The sequence below is a fragment of the Ambystoma mexicanum genome, chromosome 7p, assembly GCF_040938575.1.
Source record: "Ambystoma mexicanum isolate Mex_15411 chromosome 7p, UKY_AmexF1_1, whole genome shotgun sequence".
Classification (NCBI taxonomy): Eukaryota; Metazoa; Chordata; class Amphibia; order Caudata; family Ambystomatidae; genus Ambystoma; species Ambystoma mexicanum.
Genome location: NC_090939.1, coordinates 492,668,387 through 492,693,490, shown reverse-complemented (window position 1 = coordinate 492,693,490; position 25,104 = coordinate 492,668,387). Strand labels below are relative to the sequence as shown.

The 25,104-nt window shown below is 49.3% G+C and overlaps 1 protein-coding gene across 10 annotated transcripts in view; it reads right to left on the bottom strand.

The window, feature by feature from the left end:
• CASK (calcium/calmodulin dependent serine protein kinase) overlaps positions 1-25,104 on the bottom strand; it is a 2,777,982-nt gene that overhangs the window by 1,440,443 nt on the left and 1,312,435 nt on the right. For all 10 annotated transcript variants that reach the window (XM_069636511.1, XM_069636508.1, XM_069636509.1 and 7 more), the window contains exon 8: positions 1,253-1,375. In XM_069636511.1, the coding sequence (XP_069492612.1) occupies positions 1,253-1,375 (123 nt within the window). The remainder of the gene's footprint in view (positions 1-1,252; positions 1,376-25,104) is intronic.

The following is a 25,104-nucleotide window of genomic DNA, read 5'->3' as shown; positions in this document are numbered from 1 at the left end:
AGATACACGCAGCTCCGCCACTGGCTATCGAACAGGGAGGTGAAACGCCATGGAAGCAGAGCCCTTACCGCCCTGGAACTCACCCTCACCGGTCCCCCGCCAAAGGGCAGAATCTCCACCCTCTATAAGCTCTTGGACAGAACCGACCCAGCACGCAAAGAGCCATACATGCTAAAGTGGGAAAACGACATAGGGAGACCTATCGAGGTGGAGGAGTGGAACCACATCTGGGCTAGAGCGAACAGGAGTTCGAAATGCGTTACCAACAAGGAAGGTGCATTTAAGGTATGCTTCAGATGGTATCGGACCCCAGAGATACTCAATAAATGCAATCCCGCAATCCCCCCGTCCTGCTGGAGAGGGTGCCCAGACAAAGGCACACTCTTTCATCTACTCTGGACATGTCCCAGGGCCACGGAGTTCTGGAAAACAGTGCTGGACCACATCAACAAAATCACAGGCCTCACCATCCCTTGGGACCCAGGCATTGTCCTACTTGGATCAAGCGGGGCAGACCAATTCCCCCTCTCCGGGCATAGAGCAGAACTATGCTCCCATCTGCTCACGGCGGCAAAAATCTCCATAGCCAGGCTGTGGAAAAACCCAGAGGGCCCGGCAGTGCAAATGTGGTGGACAAAATGTTGGGACATAATTGCAGCGGAGAAAATTACTGCCCTACGACTCGGAAACAGAGATAAATTCTTCCAAACGTGGGCTCCCTTTCTAGACTTTACCCAACAATTTCCAGGCCTAGCACGACAACCCCCTTCCCTGCGTTGGATGAACAAAACCGACTAAACACAAAGGGGCCAAGGCTGTGCGGAGGTACAAAGAGGTCCAGGGTCTGGCCTGTCAACGAACCCAGGAATGAGGCTCTAAGGCCTAAACAATCCCACGCACTGCGAGCTGAAATCGATCAAGGGCATAAAAGCTCACACAAAGTCCCCTTGTCACCCACATTTACCCCATTTCGGCCCACCAGGGCTAAACTAATCGCTGTCCTCACCCCAGAATCCCTCCCCTGACCTGTTGTTGTTATGACTGTTGTTCTGTTATGAAGGACATTGTCCTTGTTGATTTAACACTTGCACAACTGAACTCAAGCGCGCGGCGCGCAGCGCCCAGCGCTATTTATGTACCTGCAAACATCCAATGCAATGCATGTATAAAACCAATAAAAATATATTTGGAAAAAAAAAAACATACATATAAATATTTGTACACATCATTTAATAGTCAGTGTTGTATTTACCTTAAGCCATGGATGATTCAATGCCTCGTACACAGTTATCCTTTCCGCGGGGTCCAGCATAAGCATGCGACGCACCAGGTCTTTGGCACTTTCAGAGATATGGCTCCATTGCCTAGGATTCATCTGATCAACAAAAACAAGAACAAACACATGTCACATGTGTTTGACGTTGTGAAATACTAATGTGCGAGTACCTACTAATATCTTTTAGCTATGACAGTTTGGGCAGTAGTCCTTTAGTTGTGGCTATCTCATAGCACAGTCTCCAATTGCCAACTGCTGTCAAGTCCAGGGTAGAGTATGTATAAGATAGATGACGTACTGCATCCCAACTTTCAGTGTTTGTGTCCAGCATGCAAAGTAGCACATTGCAAAAAACCTACACAGCACAAACTCCTGCTGATTGCACTATCCCCTAGGCAGGGGCAGTGTGCACCATTACAAATAACCTATGGATGTCCTCTGCAACTGTGAAGACATTTTTTCATTTTCAATCTTAGCTTAAGAATACCTGTCTAATGGTGGGAGTACCTGGGAATTTGATGGATATCCCTGGCAATAGTGGGGTACATACACATTTGATGGCAGCATCACATTAGATGACAATAACCATAACAGAGCAATCTTGGTACATTTCCACAATATTGAAATTGCTGGCAAATGGTAAAAGCCTGAATAACCTTTTGTACAAACTTCAACAATATCATTGTTAATGTGTGTTTTTATTAATAGAAACAAGTCATTTATATTTTTTTACTGTTTTTTATTGAGTTTAAAGCATGAACAAAACAAACAAGTTCACATCCAGACGACATCACCGCCCGACCCCCCTGCCTCTCCTGCATACATCACCCCTTGGTGGAGAAATCGGATATAAATACTAAATGTAAACAAAATTCAGGCTCAGCTGGGAGAGTGGCGATCCGGCACATCAGCAGCCCCACTGCTGAGCGCAAGTAAATAACTAACATACAGTCCCCAAATGTCCCTCAGCCTCGAGGTTGGATGCACATAATGTCCATAGTACATTTCAGTTTCGTAACAGTATAAAATGTCTACCCTCCACTGATCCAATGTCGGAGAGTGGCCCCCACCCCACACCATGGTCCCTCCCCCTCAGCAGGTGGCCCGTTAACCTCTTGAAACGTATAGGGAAACTCAGCATACATCCCAGAAGTGCTACCACAGGAGTACACTCCACCCACTCCTCCACCACACCCTCAATGAAATCAAACCCGTGTTTCCAAAATACTTAGACTCGGGGACAGTCCCAGGCCAGGTGGAGGAAAGACGCTGAAGCAGCACCACACCTGCGGCACAATTCTGAAGCCTCAGGGAAGAATTTATGTATGTCCTTCGGGGTCAAGTAAAACCGGTGCAGAAACTTACATTTAATTAAATTAAAATTACTGTCAATGGCCACCATACGCATTTGCAGGCAGCAGCGGCTCCAGGTTTCATCCGTCATAGGGGAACGCAAGGCCTCCTCCCTTTTAGCTCTAGAGTCCCTTGCCCAACCCAAGACCTCGTCGATTATAGTGGCGTACCACGTGAAGACAATCCTGGATATTGACTCCGACTTGAATAACCCATGTAAAACCAGCTCCCGAGGAAATTGCTGAATCCTGTCTTTCAATCCAACCTGCAGCCTAAAGTATACAAAAACATCTAGTGCCAACACTTCCCCCTTGAAGTCCTCTAGCGTGAGAAACTGCCCTTCGGGTAAATAATCCTGCCAGCAAGTGATGCTCAGCCTGTCCAAGCTCTGAACATAACCCTTCCCCCCATAAGTGGAATCCCTGGAATATGTTTACCCGGAAGTAGTGGGGAATAGAGTAACCCGCTACGAGCCACTCCATTGATTTTCCTCCATGCGCTACAGGTGAGCTTGACCATGTTCTGCGGTCTGAATATTGATTGTGGCGAGGTAAGAATAACTACCCTGAGAAGTGAAGGGGCGACCAACTCCCCCTCTATTTGTACATGTGCTCTGTCCGGGGGTGGAATCGTACCAGTACAGCATAAAGGACGCCGGTGCTGCCGTCCAGTAGGCCTTGAAATGGGGAAGGAAAAGTCCTCCCCTTTCAAGGGAGGCCATCAGCTTCTCCCATCGCACTTGAGCTTGCTTCCCTTGCCAAATAAAGTTCGATATAACAGAATTCAACGATTTAAAGAATGTATCTGGGACGGGGATAGGCCCATTAAGGAATACATAGAGAAACTTGGGTATCACCATTTTTACTTGCGATATGCGCCCCAAGAGGGACAGCAGCATATTCACCCATCTCCGCAGGAGAGCTTCCGTTTGGCCCCAGTTTTTCCCCATAGCTCTTCTGATAGCCCACATCAAGTGCCCTGGCCACCAACACCCCCAGGTACCGAGTGGATTTAGACTGCCATTGGAATCCAAATTTATCCTGGAACCTTTGTCGCAATGCTCCTCCAGGGAAACCGCACAGACTTTGAAGGGTTGATCTGCAGCCCAGAGTAGCGGCCAAAAGCCAGAATCTCCCTCATTGCAAGATTAACCTCAGGTTTGTTAGATAGAGGATTAAATCATCAGCAAAAAGTGAGATGACCAATTTGTGCGTGAATAGTTGCACCCCCTTGTCGATATGTTTGAGCTGACAATTTCCGCCAAGGGCTCAACTGCTAGTGCAAACAGCAGGGAGCACAGCGGACAGAGCTACCGCGTGCCCATATCCATCATAATGGGGTCAGAGAGCCTGCCATTCACCCGGAGGCGTACCACAGGGCGCTCATCTAGTAAAGAAACTAACTTGATCGATTCCTCCCCTAGTCCCATGCGCCTCAAAACAGTGAACAGTGATTCCCTCAATTGAATAAAACGCCTTCTTGGCGTCGAGAACAGCCGCAACCACAGACACGCGTTGGTCGAGAATCGAAAGGAGCCCAAAAATTCTGCGTGGCCCATACAACTTTGAATTTATGAGAATAAACCCTGCCTGGTCAGACAGCACGCATCTGGACATAATCGGGGAAAGTCCATTAGCCAACACCCTAACTAGGATTTTATTGTCCATGTTTATTAAGGCGATTGAACAGTAAGAGGAGCAACCATCTGCGTTTCCCCCCTCCGACTTCAAGAGTAAGGTAACCACTGCCTCTCTAAGTGACTCAGGCAGCGCTATGTCTTTAATAGCCTTCTGATACATTCGCAATAGATGGGGAACCAAAAGTCCCACATAAGCTTTAGAAAAGTTGGCTGAGACACCGTCTGGCCGGGCTGCCTTCCAGCAGGAAGGGCCTTATTAGCTGCAAGCACCTCTTGTTCCGATAACTGCCTACCCAGCCACTCCCTCTCCTCCTCCCAAGTGGGTTTGTACTGCGCCACCCAGTACAAACCCACTTGGTCCAAGTATTCAACGATCATTGCTTGATCCACTGCAAGCCTAGAAGAGTACAGGGATTGAGAAAAGTAAACAAATGCCCCCATTAACCCTTCATCCGTCTGCAGGAGTTAACTTGCCTGATGTTCATCTGCTGCTATATGTAACTGGGGCGAAATGGCTCTAAGCAGCCAAGTCAGTAAGGTGCTGGTTCGTTGACCCTCCCCATACCTTTGAACCACTGCATTCCAACTGAGAAATTGAACTTCACGCTCAACAGTAACCCTGAATAGCCCTAGTGTCTCGCGGAACCTTGCCTGTGCTTCAGTGTCAGTGGAGAACCCTGCTCCCTGTTTTAATTCCCGCAACCTGGTCTCATGAGCCTCCAGCTCTGCCCTTATGGCTTTAAGGACACCCGCCTCCCTGGCAATGCACAACCCGCTAATCATGCATTTAATGGCTTCCCAAAGGGTGGACTGCGATGCTACCAAACCCTCTTTTTCCCGAAAATAGAGACGTATCCCCTCCTGGATCTCTTCCATGAAGAACGCATCACTCAGACTCTCATTCTTAAAGTGTCAGCTCCTGCCACCATGTCACTTCCCAGGGATTTAGAGATCCACCACTACAGGGGCATGATCCGACAAGGTGTGTGCCAGAATCTTACGTCCCTATGCCCAACCCGAGTTATCCCCGGACATTAAAATGAAGTCCACCCTAGATGCTGTTCCATGCACTGATGACCTGAATGTTTACCCTCGTGCTGATCCGTGGCTCTCCCATGTGTCACCCAGATCATGATCCTTGCATATTTGAAACAACAGTTATTTTAGACAAAAATGTATTGCCACCAGTCATGTAGTAAAATAGTAGGTCATTATTCCGACCCTGTTGAACATGCACAATACTAATGACAACAAGCATCTTTTCAACACAGATCACTGCCACAATCCGAAAAGGAGTTGGTGGCGAATAACTTTTGAAACCATTAAAATTAATGTGCTAGGTGTCACAATACTATGGCAGCCACAAGTTCAGAAGATGTGCCTGGCCTTGATCCTATAGTCTAAACAAGCGGAAGCAATCTAAAAAAAGAGGCCATCATTAGTCCTTTGGTCATAGAATACAGCAGTTATTTTTTTAAAACTGTTTTTGTTACCTTTTACAGTACAATTCGTACAATTTAACAATGCCCCATCATAGGACAACCACCCCCCCCACCAACCCCTTCCAGGTCATGCATTCATACCACAATAACGCATCAGCGTACCAGTACCATAACAAGAGTACCAAGACCTAAGGTGCCCTAATACTATAAAGGATAAAACCCCAAAGCAAACCCACACCAAGACGAGGTCCCTATTCAGTCTTAGGGGCCGTAGACCCTAGATGTACTGTAGGAGTATCCTCCAGGTTATCTTGTCACAATGAGACGCTCTCACAGTTCAGTTCGTTAGACCTGTAACTCCTGAAGGCCAGCCAATATTCCCTGGGTCTGCTGTTGAGGGGAAGCGTCTGATTGTACTGCGTCTCCCTCCGTTCACATATCGACATAGAATTCATCCAATGGTGTAATGTAGGTGCTGCAGCTGCCCCCCATATGCGCGCCACTAATGATCTAGCGACCAAAGAGGCCATGCCACCCAAGCGTTTATCACTACATGATTGCAATTCCACCAATGCCAACAGCCAGGTTTCGGGAGTAAATGGAATCAGGTCCTCCACCAACTTCTCCATAACTTCTGCAATGGCCACCCAAAAGGTTTGAACATGAGGACAGAGCCAGGCTACATGGTAGAGAATCGGCTGAGGCCTGTTGAACTCTCTTGCAGTTCGGGGACCTGAGTGGGAACAGTTTGTGCAGAGAAAGAGGAGAATAATACAGTTGATGTAGGAATTTAACATGGATCAAGCGAAATCTATTATTGATGGAGATCGATTTGGTCTGAGAAAGTATGAAACCCCATTGAGACTCTGACAATGAACGTGCCACACTGTCTTCCCATTTGACCTTGTATTGAAATGAGGAGGGGGACACCAGTAACCAAGCCATGCCAAACAGGGATGAAACCACCTTTCTAATGGATATCGGGGCTATGACGTACTCCAATATTGGGGAAACCTCAGGAGCATTTGGGAAGTCGGGCCATCTTGATTTCAATACCTCATGGAAGCGGAAGTACAGTAGCTGAGTGACCAGAGACTAGTCGCCCCTGGCCTTAAGCTCCTCCCAAGTTATACATTTCCCATGCGGTGCCACATCCTCCAAAGTGTGGATTTGCAGATTCTGGAAGTGTTGAATAAAGATGTGTTCATATGTAAGAGGATTCCCGCGGACCCTATACATGGCCATCATTGGAGAGTACCACGGTCCCAACCCAGCCCATTTTGCTAGTTGATCCCAAGCATTCATCGTAATCTCCAGAGGTTGGACCTCTACCCTCACACGCCGCTCCCGAGCGGCCCATAAGAAGCCTCTTAGGTCGTCAGTCTGAGCGATCAACCTCTCGAGGTGTGAAGGAGGAAAATTATTCATATGGGAACCACCACCAGGTTGAATATTGGATCTGAGCTACAAGATAATAAAGGAAAAGATCTGGGACCTCCAGACCTCTCTGAGCGAACAGGCAGCACATTGTGCACAAAGAGATGCAGGGTCGTTTCCCTGCCCAGATCAGCCTAGACATCAGTGATTTTATGCGATTCCAAAATGATACAGGGGGCCATATCGGGACGTTATTGAAGATGTATAGTAGTTTCGGTAGAATAACCATTTTAGATAGAGAGATGCTGGCCACTTGGAAAATAGGGAGCCGTGTTCATGTGTCTACTCTGTGTTCCAAGTGTTGCAGGGCAGTGATATAGTTCTCCTCGTATAGGTTTGTAGGGGAAGTGGACACTCTTATACCCAGATAGCGGATTCCCTGTGGCACCAAGCAAAGGCCTCCCCCACATCTTGCAGGGCGACCCCTGTTGTGAGCGGAAGCACCTCAGATGTAGACCAGTTTATTTGTAAGCCGGATAAGGCAGCAAATGTGGATATCTCCTCCATCACAGGCTGTAAGTTGGTCCGAGGGTGTTTTATATATAACAACATATCGTTCGCATAGAGGGAGACAATAGATACATGTGAGCGGATTGTCACTCCGTGGTGGGAGTGAAACTCTCTCAGGGCGCAAGCCACCGGCTCAATGGCCAAGACAAATAAGAGGGGGGAAAAGGGCACCCCTGCCTAGTGCCTCGAGTTGGATAAATAGGAGCATATTGGATTCCATTTGTGTACACCAGAGCACGCAGGGCTGAGTAGAGGAGCCGGATCCAGTGAAGAAACGTGGTACCCACGCCCGTGCATCGGAGGACTTCGAACAGAAAAGGCCATTCAACAGAATCAAACACCTTCTCTGCATCCAAAGCCACCACAGCAATAGGAACGTCCGGGTTCACATGTATCAAAGTGAATAATCTGCGCAGATTATTCTGAGTAGATCGTCCTGGAATAAATGCCGCCTGATCTGGGAGGATCAGAGCAGGCATGTGGGGAAGGAGCCGGTCCGCGAGCAACGTCACAAAAATGTTATTGTCAGTATTTTTATCAGTGAAAAGGGACGATAAGAAGAAAATATTTTAGGGTCTTTGTTAGGCTTGAGCAGTCCTGTGACCAAGGAGGTCCGAGAGGATTCCAGAAGTACACCAGAGGAAGGCGCCTCTTCAAACATATTCCATAAATGGGGGATAAGCAGATCAGGGAAAGCCTTGTATAGTTCAGCCGTAATCCTGTCTGTTCCAGGGGCCTTACCATTTGGGAGCGACTTTATCACCTTGCGAAGTTCATCTTCTATGGGGGGGATTGTTAAGGAGCCCCCCAATCTCGGAATCAAGCCATCCCAGGGCGATCCTATCGAGGTATTGGGTGATATCGTCATGCCCCACCATGCTATGGGCAGTATATAACTTCTCGTAGTATTGGCGAAATACCCCATTTATCTCCAATGTGTCCCTGGTAGCCTCCCACACAGGGGGTTCCACTTCTAGTATGGGTTCCAGGCGCTTCTCCTGTCTAATGGCCCAAGCAAGGGTTCTGCTCTGACAATCTCCCTCCCCATATCTCGCCGCCAGCACTGGATCGCCCAAGAATCTATCCTCCCAGTCGATTAGAGAACAGATTTCTCGTCTTTTCGCTGACAAGTCGGCTTGAAGCGAGGGGGAGTTCATCCTTTCCTGAAGGAGCTCCATATTTTTAATGTCCTTCTCTTTAAGAGCAAATGCCCTACGAATACTTTTCAGGACCCCCGCTCCTGTGACATGCACCAGCCCCGCAAAAACACCTTAAAAGTTTCCCATACAACACCTGGGCTAGGGACGGATCTGCAATGGCCTGGTGCAAATACTCCCGAAAAGCCACGTCCTCCAGGGCTCGAGCCCAAAACCTCCATCGGAGTTGCTTGGGAGGGAATGGTGGGCCCTTGAACTTCACTAGCACCGGGGAGTGATCGGACAAGGTACGGGGGAGAATCACCACCCCATCCGCCACACGCGACAGGTCTAGAGACAGGTGGATATAATCAATTCTAGAGGAACTCCCATGTAAACTAGAATGAAAGGTGAATTCCCGAGCGTTTGGGTGATGCCAGCGCCAAATATCAAACAGGGAGTAATCTGATGCAATGGAGTGCCATTTTAAAGCTGCACGGGAGAGTGGCCTTTGGGCCGGTGTAGATATATCTAACGTTGAGGAGAGGCCCAAGTTAAAATCTCCCACCCAAACCACCTCATACCCCGGGAATGTTCGTAGATGTTCCGAGGACGCTTGGAAAAAAATTGGGAGAGTCATAATTAGGGCCGTAAACGTTTATGAATAAAACGGACCAGGCAGCGATCTCGCCAGCCACCAGGATGAACCGGCCTTCACTATCCGACACCCCTCTGTGTAGTTTAAATTCCAGAGAGCAGTGTATATAGATTGCCATCCCCAGGGAGTGTGTCAAGTAGGAAGACCCGTACCTGTGGATACCCCAACCTGACAGAGCAGGGAGTTTGTGATCCTTCCCTAGATGAGTCTCCTGTATGCATAGGACATTAACATGGTGGTTTCGCACATAGTTGGAGATGAGGCGTGTCTTTTTTGCATTAGTGAAGCCCCAAATGTTCCATGTAAGCAGAATGACGTCAACATTGACGGGAGCATGAAGCCCCTGGGGAATAGTCCCGTTATGACTGGATTGGCAGTAATTGGATACTCTGATGCCACAGATATATCATCTGGTGTAGGACTACAGGGACACTTTACCAAATCATAATGCGCAGAAAGCGTTATAGCGCCAGAAGGAAAGACCCAGGCCATCCCCTTAAACTGGGTACAGCAATACATGAAACACCAACAGGTGGAGAACTATGAATACCCCCCTCACCTCCACACCCACGCCAGAAACTCCAACCTACCAGCCAGCCAGCAAATCCCCCCCCCACCCACTTAACACCAACCATTAAACTTTAACTTGCTTAGGTGCTGCAGGGCATGGGGGGTGCCGGCGGCCGCTGTGCCTCCCAATGGCAAGAGGCTCATTTACCACATTAAGCTACTACATTGGAATTAACATGCTTAGTAAATGGTTCCAGAAACTGCAAAGCGGGGCCCCGGAGTTTGCGTCGAAGCCTCGCGAGCAGGTCACAGCTGCGTGATAGGTCCATCCAAACCAAGTCAGGCTAGGATGGATGACTAAGGGAGGCCCCCTGGGTCCGGGATTTCAGAAGCAAATCGTTCCGCAGATTCCGGAGTCGTGAAGAATAATGTTTTCCCCTGGTAAACGACTGAGTTTAGCGGGGAACATCAGAGTAGCGAATGTCTTTCTTTCTCAGGATGTTTTTCACCGATTGAAAGGGCTTCCTCTGGTCCTGCACTTGTTGACTAAAGTCAGGGAAGAATCTAATTGTAGCAGAGCCCCACCAGAGAGATTTATTTTCCCTACCGGTGCGGAGCAGGACATCCCGATCCCGATAGTTGAATATGCGAGCGATAATGGCTCTCTCCGGTGTCCCCGGGGGGGGGGGGGGGTTTAGGGGGGTCTAGCAGCCAGGGAACGGTGGGCCCGCTCCACCATGAACATGTTCATAACGGGAGGGTCGTCAAGAACCTCTATAAGCAGTTTTTCCACAAATAGTTCCATATTGTCAATGGGGGTGGACTCAGCGACCCCCGTGATCCTTATGTTTCTTCTAGACCTTCCCTCCAGGTCGTCGTTCTTGGCAACCACTCTTTTCACCGTCTGTTGCAGAGACTAACTCTCGCTGAAGTACCGCAATCTTGTCCTCTCCCTCCCCGATCCGGGGCTCCGCCTCCGACATCCTGCCGCACAATTTTTCAATTTGTACTGCTGACACGTCTACTTTGCATGTTAGCGCGTCGATTTTGGCACCTAGTTTGTCCTTGCTGCCTTTCCGCGCTACCAGGGTCTGGTTGAGAGCCATAATATCAAATTGGGATGGGCCTTGTTGCGAAGAGTCCGACCTGGCATACCGATCCATCTTCGCCTGTTTCTTCTGGTTGCCCATTCTGGGTGCAGGTTATAGGCTTGAGGTGCATGTGGGACAATCCAAGAGCAGAGGGGTTTATCACAGTATACCCAGGAGGGTAGCTGGGAGGTAAGAATGGGTGGGGGGCCCCTAATATCACAGCTGAAAGACAACTCAGTAAAAAAGATTGGCAGGGCGGGGTGGGTGACCCCTGCAGACCAGGCAGCACTAAAAGGGCCACAGAGGGGCGGCCCAGGGTAAAGTTTATTGATTCAGAGAGCTTGCTGAAGGTGGGCGGTGTGACCCCGCTGGGTAGCCTCCCACCAGTCCCAATCCATGGGGCCTCCTGGCCCAGGAGAAGCATCCAGACCTCTCGCACCCCCCCAGGGCGTTATGTCAGCAAGGAGCAGTTATAGTGTCCAGCATCCGCCCCCAGAGAGCCCCACCACGAGCCCAGCACTGCAGAGATAGGGGAGCACTGCGAGATGTGGACCAAGAACAACGCTGGAGCAGGACTTTTTAGGCAAGGCTCCCCCAGTTCAGGGCCACCGCACCTCCAGTAGCCGGAGAGCCCCACTGCATTAGGAAAGAGGAGGGGGCAGGGTCCAGGAGGCTGCACAAGTAAGCAGGACAGCTAGGGTGAGCCCCGGCTCCCGCCGCACCCACCCCCAAGAAAGGGCGGCAGCCCCCACAAGTCACTCCCTCCCCGGCCGCCCGACTCACCGCAATGTGAGAATGTAGGTCCTGCGGGGCGGAAGGGCAAAGAAGGAAGCGGGAGTTCAGTCCAGCCCCCCGCACAAGTCTTGGAGCCCACCAAGTACTCGCGGGCAGGCAATAGCGAGGCTCCCCTAGCAACGTGGACAGATTCAAGGAGCCGTGGGGGGACATACAGCAGCGCCCGCGGCGCTAGTCCCAGCCGGTGCCGCCCCCAGCAGTAGGTAATCCAGGGGGAGGCTGCCCCCCAGCAGCAGGCGATCCAGGAGACAAGGGGGGTAGGCGGGGTCCACCACACCACACCGGCAGATGGCGGAGGGCCGCACTGCAATGAAGGGGAGCCACCGGATTCGATCGGGCTCAAGCCGAAGCCCTGGAGTATTATTTCAGCCGTTGGTTGGGGAGGGGTGGCTTGCCAAGTCCAATCATGTCGCAGCAGGCCCGAGGGAAACGGCCAGATAATCCAGGATCCACACACTCGCGGAGGCTATAATCCGAGTTCCCCTGTGCCACAGTAGTTCCGACACCGCACGGTGCAGTTCCCCTCCGAATTTCACAGCTGGACCGCAGGATATCGAGCCATATAGTTGAGCCTCTACCAGAGCACTCTCAGGCTACGGCCATCACACGAGCCACGCAACAGTGACCCCCTAGAATACAGCAGTTATATATGCCTATATTTAAGCTGGAACAGCTTCCGCCATATTAATCAAGACATTAATTTAGCACTCTTATTTCATATTACAAAAAAACAGTGTCAAGAAGCACACCCTCCTCTTTCAAGTACACTAGTGCCTGTATTATCTTAATTTTGCACGATACAAACACTCCATTACTGTAAACACCTACCATTTGATCAATAATATGTTATAAAAACAAATTAATGTTGTGGACAATTAACATCAGAAGGCCATCACTCTCATCTGGTTCCATTTGTTCTCCAGCACATCCTGGTTTTACTCAGATCTGGTTGCATTTCACAAATTAGATCACTAGTGTGGACCAGGGAGTAGGATTACACCGATAAGTGTTAGAAATTGCTTAGCGGTGCTGCAAAAGTGCACTTTTGCAGCAGAAACTATGGTAATCTCACAACTGACAAAAAACACTTTACAAGTGTTACATGGCAGTAAAACGCAGTTTCCATGATCTGTAGCAATCTACTATCTGTGCTCACAATCATTTCAGGAGTCCAGAGTTGCTCTTTGCGAGCCTTACCTTTTAGGCAGAATGAAAAGCAAAGCGGGCGAACAACGCAGGGAGAGGTAGAAGGTGGCAATCAGAGATATTCCACGGTATGCAAGAAAAATGCAGGCAAGAAAAATGCAGGCGGCATACGCAAGGAAGGGTCTGACAGAAGGTAATGGGTCCGATTTAATCTTCAATATGTTAGGAGTGTTTGTATTCCTTAAGGGTGAGGTTCTCTCAGGAGTTTAAATTCACCAATTGACAAATCTATTTTGGACCATATATGAATGGATTCCATGAATTATTTTAATGCATCTTACCATACATATTATGGCGTTGATATCTGTGAAGGGGGGCCCTTCCATGTGAGGCTAGGGAGGTGAACCTGCTACTTAACATTCCTCTTAGGGGGTAGTGGTAAGTAGGACCTCACTGGGAGAGACTCCCCTCTTGCGACAAGGACTCCCGTTCTGTGGTCAAGGAACTCCCTAAAGCCCTTTCCGAGGAGCGAAGAATGCCATCAGAGCTTCATAAAAAACACCCCAAACAAGTCACTGTTTGTTATTTTAACAGCACACAAAATAACCAACAGAAACACAAACGTACTGGGACGAATAGTGTGCAAGAAATGAAGTGGTTGGAAGTCAACCATACTGGAACGAAGATGATCAAGCGAGTAACAAGGAACGCTCAGGGAGGAGAGACAAAGGACTACAGGTCCACGTGGGAGGGGTAGGGCGGGGGGAGCGGCAAAGCAGCATTTCCCAATAAAACGGAAAGAAGAACCAATGTATAATTTTGGTGAATCCTGGGAGTTTCAAAGACCACAGAACGGGAGTTCTTGTCCCCAAGAGAGAGAGAGGGAGGGGGAGAGAGAGAGAGAGAGAGAGAGAGAGAAAAAGAGAAAAAGAGAAAGAGAGAGAGAGAGAAAAAGAGAAAGAGAGTGAAAAAGAGAAAGAGAAAAAGAGAAAGAGAAAGAGAGAAAAAGAGAAATAGAGAGAAAGAGAGAGAGAGAGAGAGAGCGCTCTTGGTCGAGAGGACACTGGCAACTAAGGAAAAAGAGACAGAGAGGGCAGGTAACTAATCTGTGTATGCCTAAGGGGTTACCTCTGTTCTGTTTTTACTGTGTTCACGGTCGCATCAGTTCATCCGGCTTTTAAGTCCTCAGGCTCTTAAGGAGGTTCGAGCGCAACTGGAGTAAACTGTACGGAGGGGTAGGTTGGGAGGGTCGATGAGGAATACGTGGGAGGAACATCCAATCGAAAGACTGTTAGTTGGTAAGTAACTTGTTCTTCGAATGGAGTGTGTCCTCCTACGTATTCCTCATCATAGATTGGCTCCCAAAGCAGTAAGAATTTGGAGTAGGGAGTACCAGAAAATTCAATCATGTACTGAAGGAAGGACAACTTTTGCAAAGAGTCCTCCTTTATATGATGTAGAGTCCAAGCAGTAATGATTCACAAAAGTGTGCATTGATGACCAGGCGGCCGGAGCACAAATATCCTGCACCGAGACACCCCTCCGTGGAAGTGGCCATGCCCCTGGTTGAATGAGCCCTTAACCCATCTGGAGGCTCTTTTCCAACCAAATTTATAGTACTCCGAGATTGCGAGAATTATCCATCTGGATAGAGTTTGATTAGACACTACAAGGCCCAATTTGTGTCCAGTATACCCAACAAATAGTTGGTCACATTTTCATAGATTTGCTAGTCTGGAAATGTAGAAAGTGAGAGCCCTTTTTGGGTTCAGTCTGTGCAATCTTTCCTCCACCTTAGTGTGTGGAGGAGGGTAAAAAGAAGGTAAGGTGATTTTCTGTGACAGATGGAAAGCAGAGACTATCTTAGGCAAGAAATTACTTTTAGAATAACTTTTTCCCTATGGAAAACGGTGTGAGGAAGCTTACAAGAAAGTGCCAGCAACTCACTAACCCTGCAGGCTGATGTTATAGCCAGTAACAAAACAGTTTTTAGAGTGAGAAGTCTTAATGGGCAAGAATGTAAATGTTCGAAAGGGGCACTGTTAGGGAGAATTTTCATTTATGGCTAATTTCCTTCACCTAGTGAGTCCCTCAGCAGCTTTGCTGGATTTCTGGAGTTTATTTTTTCCACCTGGTAAGAGTGTGAGCCCTTTTCCCACTCTTACATGTGTTTTGCCATGTGTATTTCTACTGTTTGTGTGATCTTGGGCACTGGGGCTACACCACTCCATGAGCCCCACTTTTTGTGTGTTACACAGCACCTTCAGTGCATTGACACAGGGTTGCCTCTAAGACTTCCCACTGACTCCGTTTTTCTGGGGCCGACTACTGTCCCCCAGAAACAGGTAAAGTTGTCATTTACTTTAAGTAGTCATTTAAACTGAAGACCCAATACACCCCATCTTACATGGAGTATTGGAAGGGGTTAATTCCTACTCCTTTTTGTCAGCGCCTCTTGGAGCTTTGTTTCACTTCCTTAACACTAAGACTTGGCTGGTGGCAGTGGTATCTACCCTATCTTTTCTACTGTGGTACTGTTTTAGGCTATTATATTAGCCTCAACCATAAAGCCCCTTGACCAAATACTCTTTCTTTTGGCTCCGGTCGGGTTTAGTCGACATTTCTTGTGTTAATATCCTTCTTGTGTTTTACTTTGTGCGGCAAACCAGGTTCGCCTTCTTTGTTCACTGTCTTTTGGCAGGCTTCTACCTAGAAGCCCTCCTCAAGGCGCCTGGGTGTCTAGGTGGGCTCAATGTGAGGGAGGGGTTTAGTCACCCCCTGCACAGGCTCTCCTTGGAGACCCAAGTCGCACTTTGTGTCCATTGGCTGGAGGGGTTGCCTGGGCTGGACAACCCCCCTGCTGTGTGATTGACAGCCAGGCTGTGTGAATGGGGGATTGTCGCATAAAAGGCTCTTGGGCTGGAAGTCAGAGTCGCCACTGGAACTACATGAAGCCTCCTGCAGTCCTGAGCTATCTACCCTTCAACGAAAGAGAAGATCCAGTCCTGAGTCTTCTTCCCTTGAGCCTGGTGGGATCAACCAGCTCATCTTTCTACAGCCAGAAAATCTTCTCGTGGTTCAAAATCTCTGCACGAAGCTGTAGTGGTCCGGATAGCCATCAGAAGAGCCCTCTTCTGTTTTAAAGGAGCGCACCTTTTATTCACTGTTGCTTTTGCTGCTGCTGGCCTCATCCCTGGGTAGTGCAGCTCGCTCCAGACGTCGTCCTTCTTGTAACCACGACTGAAGCTCCAGGAACCGCGAGTCTGCAGGAACTACCTGGAACAACTGCCGTGGCACCAGCTTTCTTCATACGAATAAGGCACTGTGCACCTTTGGTCGTTCTCTACGTCTGACCTTGAGAAATCGGGGTGACCCCCTTTTTCTTACCAAATGCTTGTCCTTTCTTCCTTCCCTCTTATAACTTTTGCCTCCCTTTGACAATATCCAAGTACTCCTGGCATCGTTAATCTTGGACTGTTCTGATTGTGTGATCCTCGACAACAGAGCCCTGCTCCATTTGACACTGGTGCAGGCAAATTGACTTTATCTGTATTTTAGAACATGTCCTATGATTCTAGTGCCTTGACAAAAGTATTGCCTATGATTTTTATCCCCTTTGCCTTGGTTTTTATTCAAAGTGCTAAGAGTGTTTGACTACGGTTACATTTCTTCCCGCGGGTACGCTTTTCATTCGTAAGACCGAACTGTCATTACTGTTAAAAAGTGAGCGTTTCTTAACCCCGGGTAACGTTTTTTGTTTCACAACACCGGTCTGTCAAATCTTAAGGTACTTACCTTGAATTGTCCTAAAACAAGGGAATTGGTTGTGTGTAGTATATTTAATAGTGTAGTTTTGTTTAATAGAAGTGAAGTGTTTTGTGAACAGATGGTTTAGATATAAAGGTACTTATATTTTTTATCCAGAAACCTTGAGTCAGTGTTTGCTTGAGTCACAGTAATTGTAGTCCTTTGTGTAATTCCCATTACTGCTCATTTGCTCTTGAGATACATTTGTCTGCTCCGCTACTGCTACCACTATAACTGTGTAGTACAGGCTTGTACCAAAGGTGAAATTGTACTGCCACTTGTAGATTTAATCACCTGTAGTGTTCCCTAAGGGTACTGCAGAGGATTCTGCCTAACAGGCACACAAGAAATTTTAAGACTAAATTCAAATCCCAGATGGGCACCTGAAAAGGTGTCAGAGGGTACACATTTGTCAGGCCTTTCAAGAATTGAATGACTAAGGGCATTGTAAAATAGGACACTTCTTCCGAGGAGCGCTTAAAGATAGATCGCGCTGCTAAATATCCTTTTATAGTGCCAACTTGGAGCCCCAAATTGGCCAAGTGTAAGAGGAAAGAAAGTACTGTAGGAGTATTATATAAAAATGGATGCACATTCTTATCCCTGCACCAGTTACTGAACTTGTTCCAACAACACCGATAAAAGGATTTTGGTGCTGGCCGCCTGGCCGAAAGCAAGATCTCCATTAAGTCATCCGGGAGGTCCCAATACTTATATCTCAGCCTCTCAGAAACCATGTGTGAAGGCTGAGTGTCTTGACCTCTGGATGGAGAACTCGATCTTCCTCTTGCGAGAGAAGATCCTCTCTTTGTGGAAGACGTATTGGAGGGCAGAGGCAGAATGTCCGGGTACCACGTCCTCCTGGCCCAATTCGGGGAAATTAGGATCATGATTTTCATGAACTTTCTCAACCTCCTGATTACATGAGGAATCACGGGGACTGGAGGAAACGCATATAGGAGCGTAAATACCCAGTCTACCACAAACGCGTCCCCTAGAGCTCCTCTTGGGGAAAATTCCCTTGAGCAGTACAGTTCGCACTTGCGGTTGGCACCGTCGCGAACAGCTCCATTTGTGGGGTTCCCCAAAGGGCAAAGATCTCTTGAAGGACTTCCTGAGCTAGTTCCCACTCGTGGGAGACTGTGCTCTGCCTGCTCAGAGCGTCCGCCGCCTTGTTCAGCTCTCCGGCTAGGTGAACTGCCGATAGAGAGATTCCATCTTGCATTGAACGGAACCAGAGCTGCATTGCCTCTCTGCACAGTGGAAGTGATCCTAAGCCTCCTCTTTTGTTGAGGTAGTACATAGCCACTGTGTTGTCCGTCATTATCAGGACATTTTTTCCCTGTACAGAAGGCAGAAAAGCCTTCAGCACTAGTCTTATTGCCGTCAGCTCCAAAATGTTGATGTGTAGTTTGGACTCCGATGGAGACCAACGACCGCTGATTGTCAGATCGTTGGTGTGGGCTCCCCACACAGCGAGTGAGGCATCAGTCAATACTGTTATCTCCGGCCATAGTTGCCAAAAAGGTTCTCCCTTGAGGATATTTTCCTTGCAGTGTGAATGCAGTAGTGCTGAGTAAAAGTGTGAATAGAGCTCCAAGTAGCTGCTTTGCAAATGGTGTCAAGGGGTACATTTGCAATGAAAGCCAGAGTGGCCCCAATGCCTCTAGTAGAGTGGGCCCCTGGCGTAAAAGGCAGAGTCTTTTCAGAGAGTGAGTAACACAGCTGGATACAGTTAATAATCCACTTCGAGATGGCACCTTTAGAGACGCGATCCCCCTCTCTGCCTGTAGCTACGGAGACAAACAGTTGATCTGTTTTCCTTAGCGGTCTTGTTTTATTTACATAGTAGAGGACCGCCCTACGCACATCTAGGGTGTGTAGTTTCACCTCAGCCGAGCTTTGCGGGTTCTGGAAGAAAGCCGGAAGCTCGATGGACTGGTTTACATGGAATTTTGATATAAATTTAGGTGAGAACCTAGGGTGTGTGCGTAAAACCAGTTTGTCTTTATGGATGGTAAAGAAGGGATCCTGCACTGACAGAGCCTGAATTTCACTGACCCTTCTTATAGAAGTAATAGCTACTAAGAAGGCCGTTTTATAAGTCAGGTGTTTGAGACTGCTTTTATGCATGGGTTCTAAAGGGGGGCCCATGAGCTTGGCTAACACCACATTAAGGTCCCACCCTGGTGGTGGGTTTGAAATAGGAGGGTGAAGTCTCTTTACTCCTTCCATGAAGGCTTTAACTACTGGTACTTTCCACCACGAAACCTTGCTATGGGAAGTGGTGTAAGCCGAGAGGGCTGCCAGGTGTACTTTCAGTGAGTTAAAAACCAATCCTGCATCTAGCAGGTGGAGCATGTATGTAACAATAGTGGAAGGAGTGCAATCAACTGGGTTGATTTGTCTACTCTGGCACCAGATAACGAACCTCTTCCACTTGTCAAAGTAACAGTGCCTTGTGTTTGGTTTCCTAGATTCCTTTAGGATGTCCATACACCTCTGTGGTAAATTGAGGTGTCCAAACTCTATGACCTCAGGAGCCATGCTGCCAGGTTGATCGAGTTGGGTTGCTGGTGCACTGTTTGACCTTGGTGCTGGGACAGTAGGTTGTACCAGGCTGGAAGTTTGATGGGCTCGCACATCGCCATCCTGCGTAGGTGTGGGAACCACGGTTGTCTTGTCCACATGGGAGCAACTAGGACGAGCGTCATCGACTCCCTGTTCATCTTGTTCACCACTTTCCTGATGAGGAGTTGGTGGAAAAGCATACGCAAACATCCCTGACCCGTTCATCCACAGGGCGTTCCCCTGGGAGTCTGGTTGGGGGAACCTGGATGCAAATCCTGGGCATTGTCTGTTTTCGCTTGTGGCGAATAAGTCTATAGTGGGGAAACCCCACTGAGAGAAGAGATCTTCTACGACCTCTCTGTGAAGAACCCATTCGTGTCCCTCTGGGAGGAAGTCTCTGCTCAGAGCATCCGCTAGGGAATTGAGCTCCCCTAGAACATGTTGTGATGACAGGAAGATGTTCCGTCTGAGTGCCCATATCCAGATTCTCTGGGCAAGCTTGGACAGATTTGGCGAGCGAGTCCCTCCTTGCTTGTTCAGGTAGAACATGGCTGTAGTGCTGTCCGCCGGATTTGCACTGACAGGTTAGGAGGTGGGGCTCGAACGCCTGAAGCGCTCTGAATACTGCCAGAAGCTCTAGCAGGTTGATGTGGTTCTTGGCCACTGAGTAAGACCAGAGACCCTGAGCTGAGTGGTGGAGATGGTGAGCTCCCCACCCGTCAGACATGCATCTGTAGTGACTACTGCCTGTACTTCAGGATCGTAAAAGGGTTTCCCCTTTGCGAGATTCTCTCTTGTCCACCAGTGAAGGCTTTGTACCAGTGTTGGCGAAACGACCACTAGATCGTCCCACTGACCACTTGCCTGAGACCACTGTTTCGCCAACCATTCCTGCTTGGGACGCATGCGCAGGCGCGCGTGGGGGACCAGGTAAATGCATGACGCCATCATGCCCAGTAAACGCATTGCTTTGCGTACCGTTATTTGGTGACCGGACTGATATTGCAGAATTTGCAGTAGTATATTCCGAATTCTTTCCTCTGAAGGAAATGTCAATCCTTCTTGATTAGCTAGGATTGCTCCTAGGAACTGTTTGGAGGTGCTTGGCACCAGGCTTGACTTTTTCTCGTTGATTGAGAAGCCTAATTCGTGGAGGAGGTCGATAGTCCTTTGAATGTTTGTCCTGCAAATTACTGGGGTTTCCCCCGTTATGAGCCAGTCGTCCAGATAAGGGTACACCGGGATTGCTTCCCTGCGTAGGTGTGCAGCCGCCACCGCCAGTACCTTGGTGAATACCCTTGGTTCTGAAGCTATCCCGAAGGGCAGTACCTTGAATTGGTAGTGCTGACTGTCCACCTTGAAGCGCAAGTACCTTCTGTGCGCTGGGAACATGGAAATATGAAAATAGGCATCTTTCATATCCAAGGTTGCCATGTAATCCCCCTTTTTTAGGAGGGGGATTACCTCTTGTAGCGTAGTCATACGAAACTTTTGGGGCTTGACATACTTGTTGGCAGGCCGTAAGTCCAATACTGGGCACATTGTCAAATCTTTCTTTGGCACAAGGAAGTAAGTTGAATAAATACCCTTGTTTACGTGGTGTCCCGGGACGAGTTCTATCACGTCCTTTTCTAGCAGAATGGCGATCTCCTCGAGGAGAATCTTCTGATGTTCTAAAGAGTGTACGCTTTGTCGTGGAGGATGGTTCCGCGGATGCTGCAGTAGTTCTATACAGTACCCTGTGGATACTGTTACAGCACCCATCTGTCTGATGTGATCCCTTCCCAAGCCTGGGTGAAGTTGGAAATGCGTCCCCCTACTGGGGTTGCGTGAGAAGGGACCCTGAACTGAGCGTCACTGCTTTGGTGGAGGCGTGCCGCCTCCCTTGCTGGGGCTGCCTCTGCCTTTACCACAACCTCTCCTATTACCCCTGCCGTAACCCTGGGTAGACTGTTGGCTGTTGTTCCACTGTGTACCCTGCCCCTGGGAATAGTTAGATCCTCTCTGGGAATTTTGGCCGCGTGGGCGACGAAAATTACTATTCCCTCTCTAGTTAGGGGGTTTATTGGTTAACTGGCCAAGGGACTTGAGTGTCTCGTATTCGTCTTTGGCATTTTTCAGTGCGTCTTCGACCGCCTTACCAAACAACAGATCGGCTTCCACCGGTTTGTCTAACAATGATGCCTGAGTTTCTGCCTTAAAACCAGACTGCCGTAACCACACATGTCTCTTGATAACAGTACCTTCTGCTATCAATCTGCCTGCGTTGTCAGCGGCGTCGAAGGTTGCTTTTAAAATGCAACCAGACACTGCTCTACCCTCTGCGGAAATCCGAGCGAATTGGCCCTTTAACGGTTCAGGAGCAGAGGCTATGAGAGCCGCGACTTCTTCCCACTGATGGCAGTTGTAGCTGGCCAACAGGGTGGTGGAGTTAGCAATCCTTGCTTGATAGGCGGACGTAGAGGCTACCTTCCTGCCGAAACCGTATAGTTTTTTGCTCTCCTTGTCGGGAGGAGCTTCTGACGAAGACAAGGCTGTCCCAGCCCTCTTACGAGTGTTGGTGACAACTAGGGAGTCTGGCTTCAGATGTCCTCTAATATAGAGAGGGTCAGACTGAGCTGCCCTGAAAAGTTTTTCAACCCTGGGATTGACTACTCTGGTGAGGTTTGGGTTCACCAGGGACGGATCTATTCTCCGCTGAATGGATTTAAGGATAGGGATGGTCTGGGCAACAGGCCTCCTTTCTCCCACTAACTCTTCTGCGAAGTCCCTTTCCTCCTGTACACCGTGGGTGCCAATGTGGAAATGTTCTGCTGCGCGAGCAAGAACCTCATTTAGGAGGGGTTGGTTATCGACCGGGGAGTCGGTAACCGGGGCTTTGTTCTCTACCGGGGAATCTACTCTGTATGTTTCCGGGTCATCCTCTTCTTCCTCCTGGTCCTCATCATCCCCGTAGTAGTCCGTCCCGGTTTGCTCTTCTATCAACCCAAATTCTTGGTCTTCACAAAAGGAATCCTCTCCTTGATACCGTGAATATGGTCTTGCGTAAGGTTGTACCTCGAAGGTTCGGACCTCATTGGAGTTTCAAACCGGGCCTTCTTACTCGGGGGGATAGGATCAGTAGAGCCTGAGGGTGTGGCCCCTTGTGGATCATACAAGAGGAAATGTTCTGGATTTGTATCATAAAAATCAGCCAAAGAAGACATTCCTGACATGACCCTATCTATGTCTTCACTGGACCATTTTTTGGAACTGGGAATGACTCTCTCAGCAAGTCTATGGGATTTATCTTGAGTAGCTTTACTGGTTGTGGACCTATCAGCAGACCTGGGCTGGTCTGTCTGTTTAGGGGGGGTGGAGTGTTTCACAGGTGTGGAAGAATGTACAGGTAGTTTCTTCTGCTGTTTTCCCCCCTCCCCGTGCGTAGAAAAATGTTTTCCCTGTCCTTTAGTGGCTCCGGAGTTTTTCGACGTCTGGCGTCGAGAATCGGGAGAGGTGTCCCTGTCCTTCGAACGTGGGGCCTCGCTGGCTTTAATTGCGGGCTCCGACTCCTGGAGCGTGGCCTGGGGGTGGAAGTCGTCTTCGTCTTCCGACGATCGAACTTCTGTTAGCCTAGGGAGCGAGGCACTCTTGGCAAGAGTGGATGATTGCCTGGAGTCATGCGGCGATCTTGATCGAGAGCGCCCAGAGGACACCGAATCGGACCGTTCTGTCTGTGCCTCTTTCCGAGAACTCGACGTCGTCGAGTCTCGGTTGGACTTAGTGTGTTTAGTGTGTGTAGTATGTGAAGCGCTTGTGTCGCCGGGGGTCTTCCCCATAGCCGCTCTGCCGGACAACCTTCCGAGGTCGGGGACCTGCGCTCGGCTGTCTTTCGACGCCGTAATGCCCTCGCCGTCCGAAAGTACGGCCTCGCTGCCATCGCTGAAGGCGCCTTCCGCTGCCATGGCCGCCTGCCTGGCGTGGTGGGCCCAACGCTTCGAACGGTCATTAAGTGTCTTAGGTTTAAACCTACTACACGCTCTGCAGTTCGCTTCGGGGTGGTCCCTCGGCAAGCAGAGATTGCACGTGGCGTGCCTGTAGACCCAAGGGTATTTGCGATTGCACTTGGGGCAGAATTGAAAAGGGGTACCCTCCATACGCACCTTGAGGCAGCGGGCTGTTAAGTGTAGGAAATGTATAAGGTGGAACAAGTTACTTACCTGTAACTGTTGTTCTCCAGCATGGGTCTGGCATGGATTCACATGCTCATGAATATTCCCCGTCGTCAGGCTGGGAATCCTCGGTAAAGAAAAAACCAGTATCAGTTTCGTTTCTGATCTGTCTTTCGTAGTAGTAACCAATCACTGGTCTCTGCGTCATACTGACCACAGCCAGTGACTGCCCTCTACCTAAGCACCGCCTCTGGCAGCCATCTTCAGATTTGGAAGCACGTGAAGTGGCAGTATGACCAAGTGAAGAGCCGCAGAGGGGTAGGCGGGAGGGTTTGCATGTGAATCCATGCCAGACCCATGCTGGAGAACAACAGTTACAGGTAAGTAACTTGTTCCTTCTCCAGCATGGGGTCTGGCATGGATTCACATGCTCATGAATAAAGAATACATAGCAGTACACACATGCACAACCACGGGAGGTGGCAAAGGCTCAACATTAAGCATCACATCAAACTCAACATTAAGCATCTTACCTCCTCACCAGGCTCACCTCAGGCGAACAGGTTGCGCAGCACTGCTTGGCCGACCCTGGACTCCTCCCTGGAATCCCGATCGACGCAGTAGAATTTCGTGAAGGTGTGCGTCGACCTCCACGTAGCAGCCCTACATATGTCCAGCAGGGGCACACCAGAAAGGAACGCCGTGGTAGCTGCGATCGCTCTGGTGGAATGGGCTCTCGGACGGCCAAGCAGCGGTCGATTTGCCAACCGATGACAGTGCATGATACAGCCGGAGAGCCATCTGGAAATGGAAGCCTTCGAGAGAGCCTTCCCCTGATTGACAGGTCCAAAGTTCACAAAGAGTTGTGACGTCTTCCGAAAAAACTTTGTGCGGTCCACGTAGAACTTCAGCGCTCTAGCCACATCCAGCGAGTGCAAAGTCCTCTCAGCCGGCGACGAAGGCGACAGGAAGAACACAGGCAACACCAAGGGTTCGTTGAGATGGAAGTCCGACGGTACCTTGGGCATGAAGGAGGGGTGCGTCCTGAGCACTACCCTCGTGTCGTGAAAAGTCAAGTACGGGGCCTTGCAGGAAAGGGCCTGGATCTCTCCCACCCGTCGTGCGGAGGTGATGGCCACAAGAAACGCTGTTTTCCACGACAGAAACTTCAACGGGGCCGAGTGCAGAGGCTCGAACGGAGGTCCCATGAGCTTGGCCAGCACCACGTTGAGCTCCCACGCCGGGGCCGGAGCCTTCACCGGCGGGAACGATCTGAACAGTCCCTTCATGAACTCTTTCACCAGACGATGAGACCACAAGGACCTCCGCCCCGTGGTTCTGGTGTATCGGGAGATCGCAGCAAGATGAATCTTGATGGACGCGTGTGCCAGTCCAGCTTTGGCCAGCGTCAGCAGGTACGGCAGTACCTGGGGAGCCGTAATCCGCAGAGGGTTAATCTTCTGTGCGTGGCACCAGACAGAGAACCTCTTCCATTTGTGTCCGTAGCATTTAAGAGTCGAGGACGCCCTGGCCTTTGCAAGAACCTCTCTGCAGTCGGCCGGTATGTCGTATCCTCCAAACT